Source organism: Merops nubicus, unplaced genomic scaffold (genome assembly GCF_000691845.1).
Source record: "Merops nubicus isolate BGI_N331 unplaced genomic scaffold, ASM69184v1 scaffold6197, whole genome shotgun sequence".
Classification (NCBI taxonomy): Eukaryota; Metazoa; Chordata; class Aves; order Coraciiformes; family Meropidae; genus Merops; species Merops nubicus.
Genome location: NW_008618205.1, coordinates 7,911 through 32,840, shown reverse-complemented (window position 1 = coordinate 32,840; position 24,930 = coordinate 7,911). Strand labels below are relative to the sequence as shown.

The following is a 24,930-nucleotide window of genomic DNA, read 5'->3' as shown; positions in this document are numbered from 1 at the left end:
AACTAACCAACCAAGCAAGAAGAGCTGTGGTGAGCTGGAGGAATTACGGCCAGGCATCACGCCGTTCTTTGGTGCTCTGCTCACTCTGTGGTGATGTGAAATGGATTGTATGTGACCATTCTGCAATCGTTACAACAGTGTAAACTCCTCTCGGACATCCAATATCTGCCCAGGGTGCTGCTACATAATACCATCAGTTTCACTAGCATTGCTTAGAAGACTCAGTGCACAGCATGAAAAAATAAAACATTCTTGCCCTTCCCAAAACTAGGAATCTGCAATATATTTTATTCTAAGTAATAAAATTCCACAAAGTTAATTCATCTGGTCAAAAGTATCCTTTCCTACAGAAATACTCCTAATCGAGACCTTGCCATGGCAATGGGAAACCTGACAGAAAGGCTAAGAGCTGTAAAACAAAGAATTTCCTATATGCTATTTTAAATTGACTTTATGAAAAGGCATGAGCAAAAATAAGTGGTGTACGTTTGAGGAACAACAGTATTTTAAGCCTTAAAAAAGAGTAATAATGAGAAAAATGTAAATGACAATAACAATTTCAATTTGAATCAAATTACCTACAGGTTTTCAATCCCTTATTGCCTTTAGAAATCTCAGGGAGGGGAGGAGAGGATAAGAGAGGTTTCCAAGGTAAAAACCTAAAATATTAAGTCATGATATACTAAAAACAAAAGTAATTCATACAAATACTTTCAGTTAGCATGTAAAAACTGAGAAGTAGACTTAATAATTTACCTTCGTTATGTTAAAAAAGATTGTCTACTTGTAATATTAACATATTTCTATGGGAGAAAGCTGCCTTATAAATCTACTGCCTTTTAAAAGAGAAAAAAAAAAAAAACCCACCAATAAAACTGCCTCTAGCAAAACAAGATCTTTTCATTTGATTTTTGAGCCACAAATTTATCCACATCATAGCTTAAGACAAATAGATGTGGGTTTGAAATCATATTTCAAGATCACTAATTTTCAGTGCATCTTTGCTTTGTACAAGCCTTGGAACATCTGAAAGCTCCCTGAAGAGTTTTCAGCATCAAAACATTATTGCTTTGGTTCTGTTTCAGACACAGAAGTATGCCACATATCACATATTTTTGTTATCACAGAAGGTCAGAACAAGAATTAACATTTCACAAGCAAACAAAAGCTTCTCTCTCTAGTTTAAGTGCAGAACATGAAACTTCTAAGTGCTCCATTTACATTAGGATCCAGATATTTATCTTAATTTAATCCAGATCTTCCATAGTAAAATTATAAATGTAAAAATTACACAATAAAATATTCTGTTTTGTTGAAAAAGAAAAATGTATCAGCTAGCAGCATGCAAAGACCATGCATTGTCAAGCAAACACAAAATTAAAGTGTAATAAATAACTGCTCAAAGCCCACTTAAAAATCTTAAGACAACAAAGGGGGGGTCGGTGACAAGGTGTTCACAGCTCCGAACAGGAAGATTGATGCTGTCAAGTAGATAGAGCCATTACAGTCAGATCACTGTCAAATGACATGACAACAACTGGTTTGACTGGAGGTACACAGCAGCCCCTCCTTTGGGTTCCGCTGAATGTTCACAGATATTGTTTTTTCACAGAGAGGTAGTTGTAGCATATTGTTTTTCAAGTTCCTGTTCTTTATCCATTCCAATTCATTTGCCGTGTCTGACATTTGGTCAGAAAAAAATTTCAGGTTGGCCAGCGAGGAAGCCTGATTTGTGCTTCCGCTGGAACTTATGCACATTTTCCACGTTGACTTCTCCTGCACTTTTACACTGGAGAAGGACAGACTGTTCTGAGGATCAATAATGTATTTAGTGCTGCCATGAAGCTGTGAACCTAGGCAAAGGCTCATTAGCTTCAGGCTTTCCACCAGTTCCCCTGCGCTTCTCGCGGACAGCTGCATCGTGTTTCCAGACCCGGCACACCTCCGAGTGGAACCCGAAGTGTTGGTGCTGCCACTGGAGCTACCGGAGGGACTGCCCCCACCTTTGCCGTTGTCGTTCGGGCTTGTTTTGTCTACCCCTCCGTTTCCATTGCTTGGTTTGCTTTGTCCTCCCCCATCTCCTTGGCTGCCCGGTGGCCCTTCGCTGCTATCCCGCCTGTGCCAGGAGTAGGTGAAGCCACTGTCTTTGTCCAGGCGTCTCCGGCTCTCCGAGTCGTCGTCACTGGTCTCTGAGCTACTGCAGCTAGAGCCCCGTCCCTGGCTTTTCCTCCTGTGGTAGCGTTTGTGCACCGTGCTAGGCGAGGCAATGTTCATTTTTAACCTGCTGAGCTTTGGGGGCAAGTTCTCATCCATGTCAAACTCATCATCCGACTCGCCCTCCTCAAAGATCTGATTGAGGACTGGGGCGCTCTTCCTGGACGTCAGGCGGTTTGTAACTGAGGGCTTACGGCGCAGAACAACTTGAGTAGAAAGAGAAATAGGTTTCTTATCTTCTTCATCCTCCTCTTCATCTTCTTCTACTCTGAACAAGCACTTCCGGCCACTCGTAGTGGGTTTTAAGCTCACGGAAGGGACTGTTGAAAGTGCTGGTCCAGCAAATTCAGGGATATCTTCTTTCTTGCCTGAATCGCCAAGGGCCTTGCTTCTGTGGCCATTGAGGACGTTCTCAGCCGTGCGAGCTGGTGACTGAGGAACAGTTGCATGGGAAAGAGGAGAAGCTGTAAGGTCATCCTCCAGGTCTTGGGGGACGTCAATTTTTGTTGGCCACGATTGTCTAAATACACAGTTATAAAGGATAAAAGAAAACGTAGGTCATGGTGAGCATTTCAGAACAGGTAAAAAAATACAAGGTCTGCACAAGAGAAGCACAAGCGCTGCCACACAAACTGGCCTGGTGAGTGGCATGTTTGTAAATAACAGGACCTAAGTAACAGAAGGAAACATTCTCAAAGAATGTGTTTTGCCTCAGGAATGCTGTTATTTGAAAGGAATATCATATATGCAAAACCATAGTTTAGAAATTACATTGATTACTGTCAAACGAAATCTTAAGAATTCACTGGTGTCAGAAAGTGAATTAAGCAATAAAAGCACATTAAATACTTGTGTCTCAAAGAAAATAATATGAAGTAGGAATAACACACTGGTACCTAGAGGAAGCTACGACCTGATTCAAGCACAACTTAAGATAGTATTGCACACTACTTTTAATATGAAGCTTGTTTTTTCCCCCAGTATTCTTAATATAAAAATTAGGTTAGAATTAACATGACTGAGACTGAAAATCTGACTCAGAAGAAACACACTCTTTTCCACCAAGTCTCATTCAGACCAAGCTCTATGCTACAAATAATTTCTTAATTTTTAAACACATGTGCATTGAGATCATGCACTTATTTGTCCTTAGCTGAGGAACTGGAATAATACAGCTGCATGAAGTCAGGACCCAAGCTGTTTTAAGAATGACACTTGAATAAACTGTAAATCCAAGTTCAAAATGTATGACTGGACACCAGCATTAGCTCAAATCAAAATGAAAGTTACACTTGAGTGTATATCAGTTTTACAGTTAGCAGCTGGTGTCTTATCTCCAGTGTCTAAGCTAGTATCTAATGATTTGTATTTTACTTTAAATCCTAATGTATATTATAATTTTCCCATAATGCACACAGAATAAATTCAGAACAAAGACTGACAGTCTTTCCTCTATTTCGAAAGCCTCATCCAAAAGACCAGCACCTACAGACCAACACCCTAACACTCAATAATTCTTCAGCTGCTTTATTCAGCATAAACCCCACGTTGCCTGGGGAGACAAACTTTTTCTAACCCCTCCAAAGTAAGAGTAATCTTTAATTTTAAAAAGTTTACTTTACATAACTAAAATACTCTAGCACACTAGCATGAAAAGCTACAGTAAAGACCTCTGTTCACATATGGATAGCACGTTACAAGGCACTCCAAACAATACTTTGGACTTGCCAAAAGAAAGGGCTATATGACTGCATAGTCCAATTTAGAAACAGGCATAGGAAGAAAGCAGGAAAAGCAGCAGAGAATGTTTCACACCAAGTGTGACCCCAGATACCTGCTTGGACACTGTGCATGTGAAGATGGAAGTATCATACCACCTTTCTGTGTTAAGAGGTCAAGCTGAAGAAACAAGGAAAGCTCAGACACCTCTTTGCTATTCTAAATGGGTTCTTTTTGAGTGTTTAAAGTTAATGGAAGCACCTGCACTAGGACTGCATTTGCTCAAGGCTCCCTCTGCAGTAGCTGGATGGAAAAGGATGACGAAGCATGAGATGCCTGTCTACACAAGTGACAACTGACAACTACTTCCAATTGTCTAAACTTCAAAAAGAGTACTTTAATAAAGTCAACATTAAACTCATCAAGCATAACTGCAGACTTTTTTTCAAGTGCCACCTTCAGTTCTGGTTAATAAACCGGTGATAAAAAAAATCCACCAGGCTCCTCTAACAGCAGGACCTGACTGCCAACACATCAATGGCATCCTGTGTAGCCCATTCCCTGGGAGGAGCCACATAAGCTCCCTCCTGCAGTGCTGGGCACTGGGAGCTGTGGGGGGAGTGCCCTGTCACAGTGGGCAGCTCTGCCTGGGCTGCCTTACAGCCAGCAGCCTGGGCTGGAGTTCCCCTGGGTTTGACACTGGCATCCTCCCCCAGGCCCCAGAGAACTCCAGAAGGGCTGGGAACCACTGACCTAGTTTTCTGATGACTTGTGTTGTGCTGGGTATTTTAAACACAAACAACTGTCCGCAATTAGCAAACAGGACTTAAAAAAAATTAGAAACATAGCTACAAAAGTGACAGAAAATTAAGATAAAATCTTTCAAGAATTTACCATGCTTTAAAAACAGACTGGTTTGTCAGACAGAAAGGAAGACAGTTCTGTGGCTGTCACAATAAAGGGTAGATACAGTATCTAATAATACTGTATTTCCCAGGCAATAAACCTCCTCACTAAAGTATGTTTGTCTCTCACAGCAGGTCATGTTTGCCCTCCTTCCCTTCTTCCCTACCCCTTACTCACAGTAGGCCTGAGGGGAGAGTAGGACAGAAGAGAAGCTCCAGGTTGCAAGTAAATTTTTAAAAAATCTTTTGAAGCCTCAAAATCAGAAAAATTTGGGTTTTTTCCCATGAGGTTATTCTCTATAAACACTGAATTTAGAATTATCATGAAGACCTGGGACCATTAAGGACAAGAGCTACTGAGTTTATGCAGCTGTCCTTGTCATAAAAAGGAAATCCATGCTCATGAATAGGGTAGCTGAAGCCTGCCTTAACTTGACAAATTCATATCAAGGTTAGATTCAATGAATTAATTTGTTCCAGTTCCTCACGTAACTGGAGCAGCACTTCTACTGAAAGACTGAATGACAGAAAAAGAAAAAAAACCAAAACCTGAAAATAATTTAAAAGCAGACTTCATAGTTTTAGAATTTTCATTGGAAGGTAAACTCAAAAGTTTTCCTCTAAAGAATGTTTTGTACCTAATACTTAGTAATTAGACACATTTTATCCTTGGATTTGATTTTTAAAAGAAATTGACCTACAAGGATGATCCATCAATAGGGAATGGCAGAGTGTAAACCACAGTGTTACCCTGTATTACCTCAGAGTCACCTCTGCAACACGGAGCCCCAGAACACTTCGATTCTGTAGGCCATCTTTAGCTGCCTGCAGCAACAACTCTTCTGAAGTACTTGTAACCACACAACATAACACAAAATTTCCTACATAAGTGACCACTGAGTGAATGGCCTTTTAAGTGCAGCAACAAAATTTCAATCTACTCTAGTACACAGCAGTCATCTGGAGACATTGAGAACCACTGTAAAGTTCAGAGAAAAGTAACTCATCATTCAGGTAGACAGAATGGTATTCAGAAGTGACTTCTCTAAGAGACTCCAAAGTCACAGCCTAAATTCAAAGTCACAACCAATGGAGCTGATGTATCTTTAACCTATTTTCCAAAGAGTATACCCTTAGTTTATAAGAAGTGTCCATTTCTGCTAGACTTTTGTCTACTTTTAGAACCTGACTTTTATCAAGTAGGCCAAAGGAAATATGGATATGTAGCAGAAGGACACTAATGGCATTTATGTCCCTATTATCATTCCTATTAAATGACTTTACATGTGACCTTGCAATTCAATACTATACTCATTAAGTCAGTTAAAAAATTTAGATTCTTAAATACTCACCTGAACTGAGCTTTGATGTTGCTAGGGCTTGCAGATCTGGTCTGAATTTCTTTCTCTTGTTTTTCTCGCAGAATCCTTTCAGCCAGCAAGAAGTAAGTAGCTGTGATGTGATTGTACTTGTTAGTTTCCAATGCCCTAAGGAAAGTACAAAGCACGAAATAAACCACACATCAATTGTTTTCTAAAAACTGGAGGTGCATCTCTCAACCTGCTGCACTTCTCATGGCAGGAAGAGTGCCTGAAAGCAGAACGGTGTACATTTGATGCTTTGACAAACATGTCTTGGTTGTATTAAAAATAAAGAGCCAGCAAGCCTAGTAATTTCAGCTATAGTTGGATGACGATATCCACAGAATATCATCCAAAAAATATTAAGGAATTGAACATTCTTTAAATGATAAAACTGTATTTGATGTTGTGCACCAGTGGTGGGCTTTCCCACTGGCACATACAACCACAAAGTACTAGTGTTTGTTTCTGCAACAACCGGAGGGAAAACCTTCATTATTTTACTGTTGTCACATTAAGCTTACAGTAAAATTAAGCACACAAGCCAGTAAGCATCATGCAGACATTCTAAAGGAAAAGATGCCTGTGCTTTGCAGCTAAAAGCTTAAGAGGCAAGACTGCTGCTTTTCCACCCCCACCCAGGCGGTAAGATAGTGCCAGTTTTTCCAGCATAAACACAAAGAGAAAAAACTATTTTGAGCCCTCTTTCGATTTTGGGAATATTTCAGAAATGTAATAGTTTTATATATATTAGAAAAAAAAATATGTAGCTTTATAGCTTTCTAAGTCACTCAGTAACAATGACTATTTTGCATTATACAGACAAAAGGAATAATATTTTAAATTAATACACATACAGGTATATTGGAAACACTACTAAGGGAAAATCCTAGAATTTTATCACCTCCAAATATGCACGAAGTATGAAGCACGAGTAAAAGCGTGGATTCCAAAGCAGTTTACTCAACACGGCAAACTACCACAGGAGTCAAATACTGTTCCAACACATTTTCTTGAAGTTTTTCCTAAAGTTGTGTCTACTTAAGTATTTCTCATCCTAGAATACCCTATCACAGAGTGAGATTGTAATATTTTGTTAGCTTGACAGCGACACACTGGAGTACCCAGGTTCTCATGACATTCTTTAACCAAAAGTGACAGATGCACAAAGCTGCACATAGGAAGCTGCCAAACTTACTCCACTATTGTGTCTCGGTCGGCAATATCTCCGAGAACCATGCGCTGTATTATGCTGTTGTGTTCCTCCTCAGATAGATTTTTATAGGACACAAGAGGAATATTGTACTTTGTTGCAGGAGATGGGTCAACTCCTTGGAGCCAGGCGTGGTTTTCAATCTCTTCCAAAGATGCCCTTCGCTTCGGGTCTCTCTGCAACATCCGTGTAATTAGACTGTGAATAAAAAATAAGTCTAAACAAAATGCACTCATGTGTCTAAAAAGCAGCCATTGTAAGAGCAACATCAGGAAGAAATATTCTGCCACCAGTCCACACAGATCTTTACAAGTCTCTATAGTAAACAATTACTTATTCTCATATGTTCCAAATACTGCTGAACTGAAAATTTACTTATTAAAACTATAGATATCATGAACACTGCAGTTTTTGTTTACTATGCTTAGGTTTTTAATTTGTTTTTTTTCTAGTTTAACAGGTCTTATATTGCAACTGTCAGAGATGGCCTACAGGCTGGTCTGTAAAATAACAGAAATGTAATTTTCTATATCTTATCTTCTGTAAGATCCCAAACCACCAAAAATGCTTTCTCTCTAAGCAGGAAGTTTAAGCAATCCTAGAGTCTTTTCCCTAAGAAAACCTAAGCCAGAGGACTTGGTAGCTGAGTGTGCATTTTGTGCATTGCACAGAGAAAGCAGATCTACTTGGGTCTTAACTAGCATTAATCAATATCTTAAGTAAATGGCTGAAAACAACCCAAACGCTTCCTGGCCTCAGAACAGCCACGAGCATCGCAGGAGACTTATTCAGAACAATTTGCTGATAAAGGCTCTCTCGTAAACTTCCTGTACGTAAAGCTCTTCAAGCTGTTGAGCACTGATAGCAGCTTTTCCATGTTACTGAAAATGCTGGATATTAATGGCAAGATATGAAAAGCAGCTACAGCATCAGGTTATGCATTAGATCCCTGGACCACAGAGATGACAGGTGAAGAGGAATGGTCAGTATGACCCCAGCTGTGACAAATTTCATTCTGTGTCAAATAACAGAATCCTAGATACAGTTCTATTTTTTTAATGACAGAATCAAATGCATTTTTTGAGTATTTATAAAGGCATCTGGACTTTCATATTGAAAGTGAAAAGACACTCTATTGCAGAACCCAGCCAAACACTATAAAATTGTTTAAGTGATGCAACTAGGTTATATATTAAAAGGACTAAAGAGGTCATTAACCAATAGGGAAATATAGGGAATATTGGAATGTATGAAAAAAAGCTGCAGTGAAAAATAACATCGAAATGAGTCAATTCCCATGCAGCATACAGTATTTGCAGACAGAAAAAATTTCTTCCTAGACTGCCTAGAATGTCGGAGTTGTAATTTAGTATAAGATAAGCAAAACTTGCTGTGATATCCCTGAGTCTTGACAACTTGTATGTTGAACAGAAGTCTATAGGAATCATTTTTTAAGCCCTGCCACAAAATACACACAGCAACACCTTGTAATTTTTCCAAAATCGCAAGCAAAAGCTAGTCAGTGGTGAACAGCTTCTTCAGTCCATTTACAAAACGCATGACAACTGAGACACAAAAAAAGATAAGTTGTGTAAAAACAAAATTAAGTTCTACACAAGTGTCAGAAAAACCTATTGGCAAAGCAAAAAAAAAAAAAATCCTGGTATTAACCCTTAGTAAGAAATGACACAAAGAATAATAAAAAAGTGTAATACCGGTGCTCAAGAAACTACTCAATTGACGTGAAGAAATACTAAGAACAACTAAGCCAAAGCAGGTGGCATAATATTAACAGGCAACGAATATTCCACACACTGACAATATAGCGTGGGGAATGCCCAAAGGTAATGAGAATCCACTTCTATGAATGCTTCCAAGTTCTTCAATACTTTACTTACTCTTTACATTCTTTGGACACATGAGGTGGCACTGTGTATTTGCAGTCCATTATCATAGTCAGAGTTTCACTGTCGTTTGCTTCTTGAAATGGAGGTTGTCCACAAACCAACATGAATAGGATGACCCCTAAACTCCATATATCTGTAAATAAGCAGTATATATTTTAAAATAACTGTTGAAGAACCAGACATAATTACCATCAAAACCACGAAATATTCTTGAGATGCATATTTTACTGCACTCTATTATGAGCATTACTTACGGAATTTGCAATTCCACTGAAGTAAAAAATACTATACTTTCATTGTTTGACAGCTTTGATAATTTTAGAGGGAAAAAAAAAGCATCAGAATTTGTGACCTCAAGGACGCATAACAGTTTGAGATGTTTAACATCTTTGACAGCAAAGTGTTAGATAAAGCTGGCGATAATCTGGTCACTCCAAAGACAAGAATTCATTACTATTTTCTTCACAGTAAGTACAGATTATTAAAAAGATTTTTATTCAAAGCACATTCCTTTCTGAAGGAGCCATTGTCAACATTGTTTACATGTTACTCTATGAAGCACAGAAATTAAAGGAAATGACTTATTTCTATGAGACTGAACTAGATATGTTTTTCCTTCAGTGGTGTTGTTTTGAATCTTTTGCCACTTCTAACGGTAATTAATAAATCATATAGGTAAAACTACCTTCTTACACCAGTCGTACTACAAAGCGTGGAGTGTTTTGTATTTTTAAAATATTCATCAAACAACAATTAACAATGATCTCTGCTACACCATGAGAGCCTTATTATTTCCTTCTGATTCCTGCTTGTGTAAAATGACAAATATTTAACAGCTTTCTAATTAAAAGACACAGCAAAAGATGAAGGAGCAGCACTGCTGGGCATTAAGTCCTTTAGTTGGTTTCTATGTACTGTAAAAGCTAATAATAAGTATGAATCTTTTCTAGACAAACTCTTAATAGACAATATTTCAGTCTCACTGCATTCAATACAGGAAGCTTAAATACTGAGAAATTTCATATTGCGCAAAAATAAATAATTCCAATCTATGCTTAAATCAAAAAGGCCATGCTCTCAATCTTCAGCTAGAAGCCCACACTCTGGAAATTTCAGTGGCAAAATTTCAGTGTGTCCTACGCCCCAGCATTTCACAGATCTGTACCCAGTAAAAACAAAGACCTGAACTGAGAGAAATGAGGAAAAAGGACGCTTTCTGTGACCTACTCAAAATAGTTGGCATACATTTAATGCTGAAGGATGGCTACAATTTTATTTAATAATATAAACCATACACATTAATCCCTAGAACAATTACTTATTTTGCTAGTTGCAGCTCACACTTCATATGGTTTAGCTGACAGAAGAACAGAAACACTGCATGGTAGTTTGTTGGGGTTATTTTAGCTCTAATTTGTAGTAAGTGCATGCTACTAACTCAGCAGTTATTTGATTTCTGTTATGGGGGCCTCATCCCTGTAGGTACTGAGCATTATACCTGCAAATTCAACATGACTAATCACATGTTTAAGTTTCAGTAAGTGTATTAACACTGTGATAGTCTGATGCCAGAAAGCTGAATACTCTCTAATATAGGATTTTAAAAAGCCTCACGAGACAGAGGTACCTTCACCCGGGAGATACACCTTTAATTTTTTAAAGCTACCTGCATCTTTCTCCTACCGTTTAGTTTGAAAGTGGCCAAACATTTTGGTGCATTCTCTCCTTTTCACCACACAACAGATTCTAAGACCTAATTTTTGGCAAGCATGTAAAACCTAGAAATGCATGAATTCCTATGTTAACGGTCATCTTTTTGATATCAATGCCCTCCTACATTTTTAACTTTGCCTAAAGTCTACATTGTGATCTGATCTATCCTAGTGTTCTGGCCAATACTCCACCAACAATAAAATACTTCATGTATCCTTTCAGCATGAAGCATTTTAGAAGAGTCCACATAGCAGCACATTGTAGGAGTTTATTTGAGAAAATGAAAGTATGACATAGCACAGCAAGAACTACATAATGTTGATAGTGTGAACATGTAGAACTTAAATTATCCATTTAAGCCAGCACAGTTCTCAGTTCAGCTATAAACCAGTTATTTTTCACTCCTCACACCAAACAGTGTAAAGTATGAAGGGGTAAAAAAAGATGATATAAACACAGAAACATTAAACAAAATTTCCAAGTAACTTCATTTGAAAAGGTATTTCAAACTACTACAATTATTCAGCTAACAGTGCAACCCTAAACAAAATAAGAACAGTAAGAGTGCCTTGTCTTTCCCAGTCTACCACAAAATTTAACATTGGCACTTTGTCTAAGACACATACAACACTATAATAAAAATTGCAATTTGCTGGCAGATTGCTCTGGGGGAAAAAAAAAAAAAAAAAAAAGAAAGAGATTCCAGAACAGGCAACAGAAATCCCTGTGGGTTTTGCATTATAAAGTTTTTATTTTGCATGTTTTGAAGCCACATATAGCTTGACATGGATAATATTACCAAAAAGGGGAAATCATCTCCTCTTTGTAAAAAGGATCCATAAACTTGAGGGTTAAAAGTCCTACTTACTTGTAAACAATTTTTCTAAATTTAAAAAGGTGACCTACACTCCCAGCATGCAAGTAAGTTTAAACATGTTGCTTTGCTCACCTTCAGCATAACTCAAACTCCAAGGTTTAGTATCTAAAGTTGTCAAAGCAAATATTCCAAAATAATTAGTTAATGTCATATATAATTTTGAAATATTTAAAAGATCGGTTAAATTACTATGATTCTAAAAAAGAATCAGAGATTATTTTGTTAGAGTGCTTATTTACCAGATTTTATATTTCCTCAAACAAGACACAAAGCCACACACAGGAATGCTCTTTACTGGTTTGTGCTGCCATAAATCAGTGCTGCTCTATTATTCTTTCCTACTAATAAAGATGAAACTCATCTGCCCTCTGCATCCCAAGGAAGATTAGGGGTGGTCAGTGCTTCTGCTGGGGAGATCACTGCCATAAAAAGAGCAGATAATGGCACCTCAATCTTTCATTTCTAAATCCCAAACAGCATTCTTGCCTTATTACAAAAGTGGGTTTCACTCAAAATGAGTGAAAGCCTCAGTCGAGATATACTGACCTGATTTGGTCAAAAGCATCAGCTTTGACAAGACAAAGTATGCAGAAGAGAAAGATGTTGGAGCAGCACTGAAATAATAGCCTGACATCTCAGAGACAGGTTTCTATCTGGAAGTAGCATCTCTTATTGGGCAATGGACAAAAATAAATGGGGAAATGGGGAAGAAAAATAACTTGGGAACAGGAGATTTTTTTAGATCTCCACGCTTACAGAAATATAAAAAGCATCCTTCTGCAAGTGTAGGCAGCCCTTAATAGCACGTTCTTATTTGATATACCTTCTGTCAACTTGGAAAAAATCCTAGCTAGGACAGCTTCCTGCTCTCACACGTTATTAAAAGCTGTCCACATACATTTAAAAGCAAAGATGACAAGACCACAACTTCCTCACATAACGTGACGTGAAGTCACTGCCGTAGAAACGAAACTGTCCTTAACTCTGCTGTGCCTGTGTTAACCACTGGGCAGCCAAATGTCTGTGACGCTCAAGCTTGTACACTGCATAGAGAGCATCTGTACTCATCTGCCTGACCACTGAGCTAGCCTGCACCATTTCCTTAGCCATTTATTGCTTTCTACAATTGCTGACTAGCACATTTCACAAGAAAGTTGCAATTTATGTGACACAGAGGATCCTTATAGCTTAAGATTTACTCAGATTTCTACCTTTCCTCAGAAATCAGACATTAGTCACACTTCATATACACCATGTGAATTTGTGATTTTAACTAGCTAAAAATCCATACTCATTTTGGAATAGACATATTTGCATTTAACTATATAGTGTAATTTGAGTCTGCTTAAAGCTTTTTCCCATGAAAGTCTGAAACATTTTTTTTTTCCTCTCAGCTTAAACACAGAACTGCTTAACAGTCTACACAGTGTATATTCTTTAATTGATAAGCTGGATCTTTCTACAGAAAGTCTGCTTCTTCAGAAGTAATTTGTGATATTGAGTAAGTTTAGTCAGGTTTTATAGTAAATATTGCAATAAGAAGCACATAACAGCTGAACATTACAATTATCTTCTACTAGAAGCCACTTAAGAAAACAAACCATCTTTTTCTGGACATGACAGAACTGTTTACATGTTATTTTGCCACACCAGAATTGTCAACAGACCATGGATAAATGAAGAATGGAAATGGACCCCAGTTTCTAAGTTACACTAACCACTATCTTAAGACATTAAAGAGAACATCATCACCACTAATGCTACAACCTCTTGAGACCCATTCATGGAAGAAAGCCCAATTCACCCTCCTTCCCTTCACGCGACAAACTTAAATCTCCCCTTTTCTAGGTTAAAGCCATTACCCCTTGTCATGTCACCACAAACCCCTGTGAATAGTCCCTTCCCTGTTTTCCTGTAGGCCTCTCTCAGGTACTGGAAGGTTGTTACAAGGTGCCACCAGAGCCTCCTCTTCTCCAGGCTGGACAACCCCAACTCCCTCAGCCTGCCCTCACAGCAGAGCTGCTCCAGTCCTCTGATCATTTTTGTGGCTCTCCTCTGGACACGCTCCAACAGCTCCACGTCCTTCTTGTGCTGGGGGCTCTAGAGCTGGACACAGGACTCCAGGTGAGGTCTCACCAGGGCAGAGTAGAGCACCTGGATCACCTCTCTCCATCTGCTGGCCACACTGCTTTTGATGCAGCCCAGGATGTGATTGGCCTTCTGGGCTGCCATTGCACATTGGTGGCTCATGTCCAGCTTCACATTTACTAGTACCCAAAATCTTTTTCCAAAGGGCTGCTCTCTAGCATGTCCTCTCCCAGCCTACACTGATAATGCTGGTTGCATCATCAATCAACATGCTTGTTACCAGTTGAAATTTAAGATCCTGTTCACAGCACAGGCTATGGAAAACAAAATGAGCACTCAAGTTTATAGCATACTTTCAGATAATTCTCTGAAGAAGCAGAACACAGTTTCAGAGTAAAAAATTCATATGAGAAGTCAAATACTGCATAAAATGAGACTTCATTAGACACAGTGATGAAAAATTGCATACTAGAGTATAAAAGGATAAAAGCTGGTACCATATAACTGAGCTGTTTGAATTGTGCCTGTCATGTACTTGTGCTTCAAAAGAAGAGTAAAAAAAGCATTTCCATCCCTGTTTAAGCTAAAAAAATTGAAGTTGCATCCCTTGCATAAAAAGTCAGTAGTAATATAGTATAGAATAATGGTGTCAATGATTTCAGCGTTCCTGTGTATCACAAGTATTTTTACACTACCATGTGCACAGACTGCTGGCACATCCGGAATATGCTCACACTGGACCAGTTATAAAATTTTAAGAGTATGTGTAAAAAAGCAAGGATTACTTTTCCATAGACACTAAATTTTTAACTGATTTAACTACTCTTCCATTCTTTAACATTTAATGAAAAAGGCTTTGGATAAGCTTGTCTACTGACCTCTCTAGATTTCAGAGATGCCACTGTCTGTTAATTTGTCATTTTTTGTCTTTGTAAAATGGGATTTTTTTTCCCTTGCAGAAGGTTGAGGAAGAGATTACCCACAAGGAATTTTCAAAATTGAACACACAGAACTGGGTTTTCTCCTTGTTTTAAAGCACTACAAATCCAATTAAAATTAGTATTAGATACATTAGACAAGAGAATGAGGAGAAATATTCTCTTTCCCCTCCACTCCTAAAAAAAAAAAAAAGGCAGTTAGCAACTTGTCATATTTAGCTTATTTGTGATGAAACAGTTTGCTCTATATGTTATTTTCTTTGAATAGGACATGATCATCATCAATTAGTCTTACCCTTGGAAGTAATTATTTTCATTTTATCTGCCAACTAGTAATTATTTTTCCCTGAAGACAATAGCATGGGTTTTGCTGGTTCATAAAGCTATTAAAATAGACAAACAGTTGTTCTTAATTTTTTAGTAATTACTGCATCTCAAATTTCAGTAATGATATTTTAACAAAAACCACCACCATTGAAAGATCTTTCTGAACACATGCCACTCACTACCTCTATTCCAGAACAGCCCATTTTACTCTAAGCAATTCAGAAGTTACTGAATTTACATTCAAAACAAACAAAACCAACATTTTCTGCATGAATTTCAGTACTACTACCCCAGAAATTAATTAGCCAAGATAAAAAAACAATATCAATTAAGTGTAGAAGGAAGTTTTTCTCTGTATAAAATATGTTTCTCAGAATCATGGGACATACCGAATTCTACACAGCACGTATTACTTATGCGCATGTTCCACTGCAATGTTTTTGGTCATCTTCTGTATATAAATATTACAGACAATCTTCTGCTATTTAAGAGTATTTTCCCACACACTATCTTTTCCTAAGGGTTTTAGCTGTACAATGTATAACTTGTACTTCATTTACAAAAATTAGCATCTTAGTACAGCTTTACACATGAATGCAAAACTCGAGCATGTGGTTTATAACTCGGCAGTACACCAGTGATTTAGGTCCTCCCAGATCTGTGTTGTCAAATTAGTCAGCCTCAGCCTAAGAAATCTGAATTTGTTTGCAAGATAAATTAATTCTCCTGGCTGTGGGCCTGTATTTATCACTGTGAAATCTTGCTCCACGACGGCAGTTTGAAATATTATGAGGACAGTTCTCCCGGAGAACAGAGTAAGATGACTAAGAAACATCCCTATACCAAAGTTTAGAAGACATGGTAGTAACTGAAGACTATCTTGACAGCTTCTCCTTCATAGTTTCACTTGGCTATTTTATTCTTTGCTTCACCCAGCAGTTTACCAGTGAATGCATTAAAAATTCTGCATAAAATAATCCAAAATGGAACACATACTTCACAAATATCAGCCAGCACAGATCTACTGAGGAGTCAGGATCACAGACTCCCACCTTTCATTAGAACCCTGTCACGTCATAACTTCATTTTAGAGTACAAGGCTTCAACACATGTAACATAACACCCTGAGTTTTGAGGCATTAAAAGTATTTTCTTGTCAGTAAAGTAATTAGATGGAGGAGAAAAAGAACAGAATCAAAAGATAGCACAGTACATAAAAATTTGACTCCCCTGTCATTAAAATAAATTTTACTACTTGCATACAGATTACTATAGAACATAAAAATAGATTCTTTGTTAACATGACATGAATATCCTCAAGACTGAAACTTTCTAAAAGTTTTCTACAACCAGTTCCTTATATTTGCCCCTTCTAAAGAGTATAAAAAGCTAATCTCTGGTAATTTTCCAAGTTTTTCCAGCAGTGTGAGATACACAGCAGGGAGAGGGCAGAAAAGCACAGCCACTAACTCTGCTAAAGCGGAGCACACAAATACACAAAGTACATCAATTCTTTCTGTTCCACTTCAAAAAGAATTTGAAGCTGGAAAGTAGAGAACATAGTTCTCCTCAAAATGCACTGGCAATGATAATTTATGAATTTCAGCTAAATAAGTTTATTTCACATGGAAACGTGAAGATTAGTGAACTAGGCAGAGTTAGTCTAATCTCAACTTGCTAACACAAGAGAAGCAGGTCCTGCTACCTTCCCCCAAAACTCTAGTCCAAGCTACAAGCTCCCTCCACGTCCTTTGGATCTGCAGAAAACCTGCAGAAAAGTTCAATTTTCTGTTAAATTAGCTGAAAAAAAAAAATCAAACGGTCAGCTGTGCAACACTGCACAGTGCATGAGAAGGGGCAGCTCTGCACCAACCCAAGCAAAACAGAAGGGGAAGACCTCTTGTGCTAGAAGCAGCCAAGTATTATGCTTTTAGCTTTCTTCACTCTCCCATCTTCAAGCTCATTCTATAATATACCTAACTATAAACCTTCCAAAGTGTTGCACTACAACATTAAAAAGGGAGATATTTCAAACCAAAACAATCAGTGAAAAGCACTTGTAGAACTTGTTGCTTTTGATTTCTGTCAAATTTGGCTATAATCTGACTTTGAGCATACTGAAACTCCAAAATGCTGTCAGGTACTTGCAATCCATATATGATATTAAATGATTCAGCGTATCTCACCACCTTCTTTTTTAAACTCAATCCATCAGATGTTATAGTCAGCATTTTTACAGTGTAATAGGTTACTGTATATACCCACTGGGCATTATGTTTACATTAGTCATTCAGTTTGTGAATAAAGTGCTGTACACATGCAGAAACAAACATTTGCTCCACACAGGCCAGATAGGGTCATTGAAGCTACTTAGCTGTGCTCAAACACCAAGCAAACATGGCAGAATCTCTGAGAGACCACACTCCATCAACACTGTATGCAAGGAAGAAGCCCCTGAAAATGCTTGATGCAAAAAGAAAACAAAATCTGAGGTCATTCCCACAGGGTCAAAGTGGGTCTAAAGCAGTGTCATTGTCTCAGGCAAGTGAAAGGTAAGAAAGACAAGCCTCTGTTTCCTTTAATAATAAAAAAATGTATGCCTAGGGAACGACTATGTATATTCATTACTGTCTTACCATACTGGTAGAAGATACCCAGGTCTGGGTTGTGCAAGAAGGCCAGCACCTAGCTACTAAAGCAATGGATATTACCCAAGCCTCTGCAATTTCCAAGAAGGCAAGTAGGATTTGGACTACAAGGTGAGAGCCGAATCACACTGAGCAATACTAGCAGTAACATTCTTGTCAGTCACGTCTTCTCTGAGCATCATCTTGCCACCACTCTCCTCGTGTTGCTGTGATGACTGACTGCAATGCTAAATAACTGTGATGGTGCCTCCATGATTTGTGTATTACAGTACCAGTCTATAGGCCTGTGCTCAACTGTGCTAAATCAACAATCACCATCTTACAGTCTGAATTTACCCATTTTTTGTCCCCAAAAGCATGAGTTTACTCTGCAGATGTTCCCATGCATGTACAAAATCACATACAGAACACCTGACTAGAATAAAAGCCTATCAAGAGCGTCAATGTTTTCCAGTATTACTGTAGCCTACACAACACTTATTACTTTGCAAAGACACCAAGCAGTTGAAATAGTTTTTCTCTGAAAGAGTTAACTAAACTGAAAAACTGTAATTAAACTTTGACATGGGAAGAGACAATTTCTATTTAGTGATCCAGTCTCTGTTGATGCTCGTAGTGTAACAAAGGAAAAGTGCTACCAGAAGCATGCTTTATTCCCTCATCTGTACTCACCCACTTTTGAATACTGCTGGGGCTCTCTGCACTATACCACTGCTCTAGACAGAGCTCTGATCTAAAATAATAAGTCTGTTTGATTTATGAAAGGAACTTAATGTACAACAACAGTCCTCTCACTTCCCTCTGACTACAACCAAGTGCAAAAAACATGGCAAACAGCAAGCAACAGAACTTCTCATTATCTAACTTGCTCAGCTTTTTGAGAAGACCTGTGAACATAAGCCAAATATTCCTCTTGCACCATTTTAACTACAGCCTTCTGCTGACTGCTTGCCCAACTAGGAGGGATGGTATCATTAACGGGCAAACCGGCAACCAAAGTCCTCCCTCTGCTACCACATGGAACACCAGAGATCCAAAATGCCAGACAGATGGAGGGAGAAAAAAGCCAATGCACTCACTCACTGTGAAGGACGTGCAGAAGGGAGCAAGCTGGCCAAGGAACCATGCCATGGGAAATGGAAACAGCCAGGAGTCCAATTATGCAGAAGTCTCTCAAAGAGAGACTCATGATCCTGTTGTGCCATCCTGGAAACTCCACTTCCTATGAAGAGTCAGGGAGCCCACACTTCTGAGAACCAGAAGCCTCACACAGCCCATGCGCTGTGTAAGCAACCCTCCCAACTGCCCTGCAAGCAGAGTCAGCTCTTACAGAGGTGGCTTCTTGCCCTGCCTCCAGATTCATGTGGAAGGTGAGGGCACCTGGTGGTGATCTCCATCAGTTCCCACCCAAGGCTGGGCAGACCCTGGGTGCAAAGCAATCAGGAGGGTCTTTCTTGCCTGGTTGTGGACATCATCCACATGCCAACCCTCAGTCAGGGCTGGGAGTTTAACCCCAGCACTTCAGGCCTTAAACACAACAGGAAATGAAGGATCTTAATTAACTAGACTCTTTTCAAGTGTGAAAACTTTAAAGTAGCATCAGAAATGGGAAATCAAACCCTAAACTATGGGAAATGGGGACCTTTTCATAAAGCAAGCTTTTCAAATTATATTTATGAAGCATATAACTTAATAGACTTGCCCTGAATATTTAATCTTTTTGTAGCAAGAAAATGTAAAGTCTTTTCCTTTATATACTCATTCTAATATTATTCATAAGACATGAGAAAAGCCATGTTTGTGACAAGGGTCTCTTGAAAAAAAACCCAAACATCATATACCATGATCAATGTTTCTTGCAGTAATTTTTGCAAATATAGAATCAATTTTGGATAAATGAAAACAGGTGTCAGGTTTTTTAAAATACTATCATTAATGTATATATACCTTAACACACACAGAGAATAAGCCAGGCAATCCTTTTTAATCCAGCACTTTATTAACTCGAGTCGATGTCAAGCGGTCGGATGCTCACAAAGGGGAAGGACCACGCAGGACACTGGAGGAAGTGTGACCTTTCTCATGAGCAAGTAGCTTTTAGATTGCTTCAGCTCATGTAATTTCATCTTAACTGGCAAATAATATTTGCCATTGTCAGTCATTGCTGTTACAATATTAATAGATCTATTTGGCCAACAGCCCAATAAGTTCACAGCACTTTACCACAATTTCAGGCTCTATATACACCTTGTACATTACTAGCATAAAAACATAACTGCTGCTATTTCATCTTAGCATGACAGTTTATCTTTAAAGGATAAGAAAGGTTTGCACAAGCTGATGTCTCAGTTGCATAATTACACACATTAAGATTCTTTATTTAAGACTCCATTTGGGGGAAAGAGGGCTTTAAAAAAAGCCCATAGTTTTTTTCCTTTTTTCACAAACTCTGAATTTAAAATACACAAATAAGTCATAATTAGAAACCTTACAGAGTGCATCTTACCTTTTTACCTGCAGTTAGAAACAGAAAATCCAGACTCTTCAAGGTCATTATGTTATTGGCAACTCAGATTAAATTTTGATATTTTTATTCTGTAACTATTGTACTGACAGTACTTTAGAGATTTTGGAGTGCAAAGTGCTGAAAACTGTGCTACTAAAAAAACTAGGATACAAGCACTGCAATCTCTCAGCTAGGATAGGAGAAATTCTAGTACCCAGTAACTGAGACAATACTGGGGAATAAGTATGCAAAACAGCAAAACCAAACCACTAAGATATATTTAAATATTTTCAGAAACAGAACTGCACTAGCATCCTTAAACAACAGCTAGAAATTTTTCTACTGTTCACATTTACTCACCCTATTATTAGCCAGACCTCCTCTATGAATTAATTTAATTATTTTCTTCTAGTACTATTCAGAAGTTTACCTACCCAATTGCTTACAAAGTCCTCCAGGAAACATTTTCTGTGATTCCACCACTGTTACAATTTATCATTACAATCTCTAGTTTGCCACGAATAGAACCAGAACCAAACTCATCCAAAACATTTAACTATAAATAGGAAGCATTTTGTCAGGCATCACCGCACCATCAACATGCATATGCTATTTGTGTTTCTGCAAATCCATCTAAAATTCCTAACTATAGGACACTTGAGAAAGTACTTTCAAGTCCAGCAAACCCACAGTAAAATAACCTGCTCAAAGTCAGAAGTCATGAAATGACATTATAATGTTTAAGCAAAGACCATAAGACCTATTGGCTAAAAATACTTGCATTAAAAATAACGGAAGAATTTTAGTTCAGCATACAACATTAGCCAATAAATATTTAACTCAGATAGGGAAAATCTGGACAAGTCACTCTTAATTTAAACCACGACAGCTATTACTGTAACCATTAGCAAAATACACACAAAGACAGGATACAGAGCCCTAATGGCTGCTATTAAGACAGCAGTAAGTATCAGATGCTGGGCACAGGAGAACAAGAGGCATGTTGACTACAATCAGCTATTTTTGAAGCACCACTTGCAATTCTACATACCTAAGTTTGTTGGAGGACAAGTGAGTTCTACCTCAGCTAACAAATCTCTATGACTACAGGACATCACTCAGTGACTGAAGTCCAACATTTACAGCTCTTTCAAAAAACCACCAAGTTACTTCTAACGGCATCTGCAGTAGACCTAACAGAGAAAGAATTAACTGCAGTTGTCCATCTAGCACACTTCACTTACCCACTAGAAACATGAATACTAATTTACACATTACTGTTTTCCTTCCCTATCAAACAATTGAGGGCAACTTGGAACCTACTCCCTACTTTCAGTTCTTAGACAAGAAAAGAATAGAGAAGGTGAAAAGGGAGTTAAAGTTGTCCTTAATCCTGTCTCCTCCCTTGACAGCCAAGTTAGTACTTATTAAAAAATGTGTTCCTACCAACTTGCAGAAGAACAGATAAGCAGCCTAGGCTCACGATGTCATTCTCATATGGCTAAACTGAGCAAAAAAAAAAAACCAACTGGGTGGCTGGGTTGGTTCTCTTTCTATTGGTTTTATTGGGGGGTGTGGGGGGGGAAGGTGCCGAGGGGGAAGGGGCAGGCAGGAGGCAGTGATGCTGTTAAAAAATTAAAACCAAACCCAGGCACTTTTTCTGAAAGGGGCATAGGTCCTCTAACAAAGCAAGTACAAATAAACACATTGCATTCAAGTCATTACTAATAGAAAAGTTAATTACAAGGTATACAATGCATCATTTCATACAAAAAGACTTGTAAGCTTTTTCAGAATGGTTGAGTATCTTTCAAACAGAGCTATTCCACCACTAACTCATACAGGTGATAACATTGTTTTCTGCCAATTAGCTGGTTTCCACATAAGCCATTATCTTGAAACAGAAAACACAGTGGTACAACATCATGGTACTTAGGTTTAGATTGCTGGTTGAATTCAAAAGGACATACCCACTGCTGGTGCATCATATTCATCCCCAAGTAAAATTTCAGGAGCAGAATATGCAAGAGATCCACAGCTTGTGGTGAGCTTCTTTCCAGGCTGAAATTTGTTGCTGAAGCCAAAATCAGTCAATTTCACCAGTCCTTGTTTTTCAAAGAAGACAACATTCTCTGGTTTTAAATCTCTGTGAACTACATGCAATTTATGGCAGTAGGATATAGCATGAACTATTTGAGCAAAATACTTTTTTGCCAGCTCCTCGTTCAGACCTTCTTCGTGTTTCATGATGTAATCAAACATATCTCCACCATCACCTAGCTCCAGGATAAGATACAGCTTAGTCTGGGTGTCAATCACTTCATACAGCCGTACTATATTGGGATGCTGCACTAGTTTCATGCATCTAACTTCTTGAAAAAGATGCCCAGTGGCTAGAGCGTCCAGTTTGGTCTTGTCAATGACTTTTACTGCTACTTTTTCTCCTGTGAAGACATGTCGAGCAAGTTTGACCACAGCAAAATGGCCTCTGCCCAAAGTTTTATCCAAGTCATATAATCCAGCAATTTTTCCATCATATCCTCGTTTGAAGCCTGCCATTCTGTTTCAGAAGATGAAATGATGTTTAAGCTCTTCGGAAATGTGATCTTTTCATATAAGAGTACATGATGCAAATAAACAGTCCATTGTCATTGCCAAGCATACCTGAAAATAAAGAGACAAGATTATACAATTGCATAAAAGTAAGCAAAATTACCATCCTGTAGTTCTCCTGAAGTTAGATTAGAGATTAATTGATACATTCTTCAGGCTTTTTTGGTTAGGAGTTTGATCAGCCATGATAAGAGATGTGTCACTAACTAGTGAGCATTATCAATGCTGTAGCTACAACAAATGAACAAAGCTTTACAGGCTGAAATGAAACATTTGGGTTGGATGTACTCTTAGTGGCAAATGAAATGTCTTGTTAAATATTTTGACTGGAGTCATAAAAAGTGGTGATAAAACGTTTGGTTGTAGGCTGCATATGTTCAGCAATCTTGGGAATGAGTCAGGAGAAAGGGAGGAAGAGTGGGAAGGAAGAGAACTCAAGACTTCAGCTTATTTGTGCTAAACTCTGGCTTACCAGCTAACTTGGCATTTAAGCAAACAAGATCAAACTTAGAAAATACTGATCTAAAAACTTGGTTTTCAAGGTCTTACGTCCCACTGCCATTTTTTTCCACACACAAAACCTCTCAAAAACTTTTCCCGCATCTTTAACTTAGACTGAGGTTTAAATGAAAATCTGTAGCTATCAAAAAGCTAACCATTTCTCACACTTTAAGTGCAAAGTAGCTAGAAATATGAAAATTAGATGGTTTATTGCCAACTCCATAAAATACAGAAAACATAGCTCTTTAGAATATACTTTCTTTCTGAAGTTCAGTTTTGAAACTGTGAAAATCTTTTAAAAGGAAGCTGGCAAACACAGTCCCTTACATCAGTTATTCTCAAATCAAAACACAAGCACTAAAAATATTCCCCAGTAAACAAGTTTTTTCTCAGACAGTAAAACTAATGAACCTGGTTTCACATGGATTCAATTACAAGGCTGGGGTCATACAGGGATTCTCCAATTATTTAATAAGCTCAACTTACTGTTTCTTTCAGCTAGAGCCATAGTATAATCTCTTCTGTATCCAGCTGTCTACTTCCACAAAGTCTAAGGGAGTTCAGCTTGAGACCCCCACTCCTGTAAAATTCAAAGGAGATCAATCAGCTTCTGAAATCTCATAGTTTAGTCAAGGAACAGGGTAAGTGTAACGATCATATAAACATTGGGGTTCGGGGGGTTGGTTTTGTTTTGCTTTAAAGATAGCAATCAAGCTTTAAAAAAACTCCAATGGGTTTTGTGTTACTGTACCCTTTCATTCTGCTACTAAGCACTATGCTTCAGATGTTCTTCCAAAACCCACTCCATTTCACTAGAAGATGCCATAGTATCAGAAGCAGGTTTGGCATATCTGCTAACCAACACATCCCATAGTCCTCAACTTATCAAGTTTCTCCTACCACTCCCAACACCGTCCCATCCTTACTCCAGAAACTAGACTAGAGCAAGCCACATTAAACCAAGAGACCACATCAAACACTCTAAGAAACCATTACAGGATGCATAGGAAAGAACATATTGTTAAATTTGCTATTGTACTAAGTAATGAAACTCTCCTTATCTTTGAGAAATTCAGAGACGACTTTACGTGAGAAGACAGTGGCTTTGTGTTTAATGCTGCTTGATGGCTTCCACCCCACTCCTCCCTGTGAAACCAGTCAGGTGCTTCACTAAAGCATGTGAGTTTAGTATCAAGAACATCCTGCAACAAGGAGTTGAGTAGAATCATAGAATCATTTAGGTTGGAAGGGACTTCCAAGATCATCAAGTCCAACCATTGAGCCATTAGTGCTCTAAAGTCCTCTGCTAAAACAGATCAGAATCTGTCAGGATTGGAAGGGACCACCTATGTGCGGCGAGAACAACTACTTCCCCTGTTTTGTTTTATATCTCCTAATAA

At 38.2% G+C, this 24,930-nt stretch overlaps 1 protein-coding gene across 1 annotated transcript; it reads right to left on the bottom strand.

Annotated features, from left to right (window-relative positions):
• Window positions 1-868: 868 nt before the first annotated feature.
• Window positions 869-22,999, bottom strand: SNRK (SNF related kinase). Its single transcript, XM_008943360.1, has 5 exons — window positions 22,387-22,999; window positions 9,311-9,452; window positions 7,398-7,610; window positions 6,191-6,325; window positions 869-2,734 (listed from the first exon to the last, which is right to left on the bottom strand). The coding sequence occupies exons 1-5, from the start codon at window positions 22,973-22,975 to the stop codon at window positions 1,519-1,521; spliced, it is 2,295 nt and encodes a 764-aa protein (XP_008941608.1). The 5' UTR covers window positions 22,976-22,999; the 3' UTR covers window positions 869-1,518.
• Window positions 23,000-24,930: the final 1,931 nt, after the last annotated feature.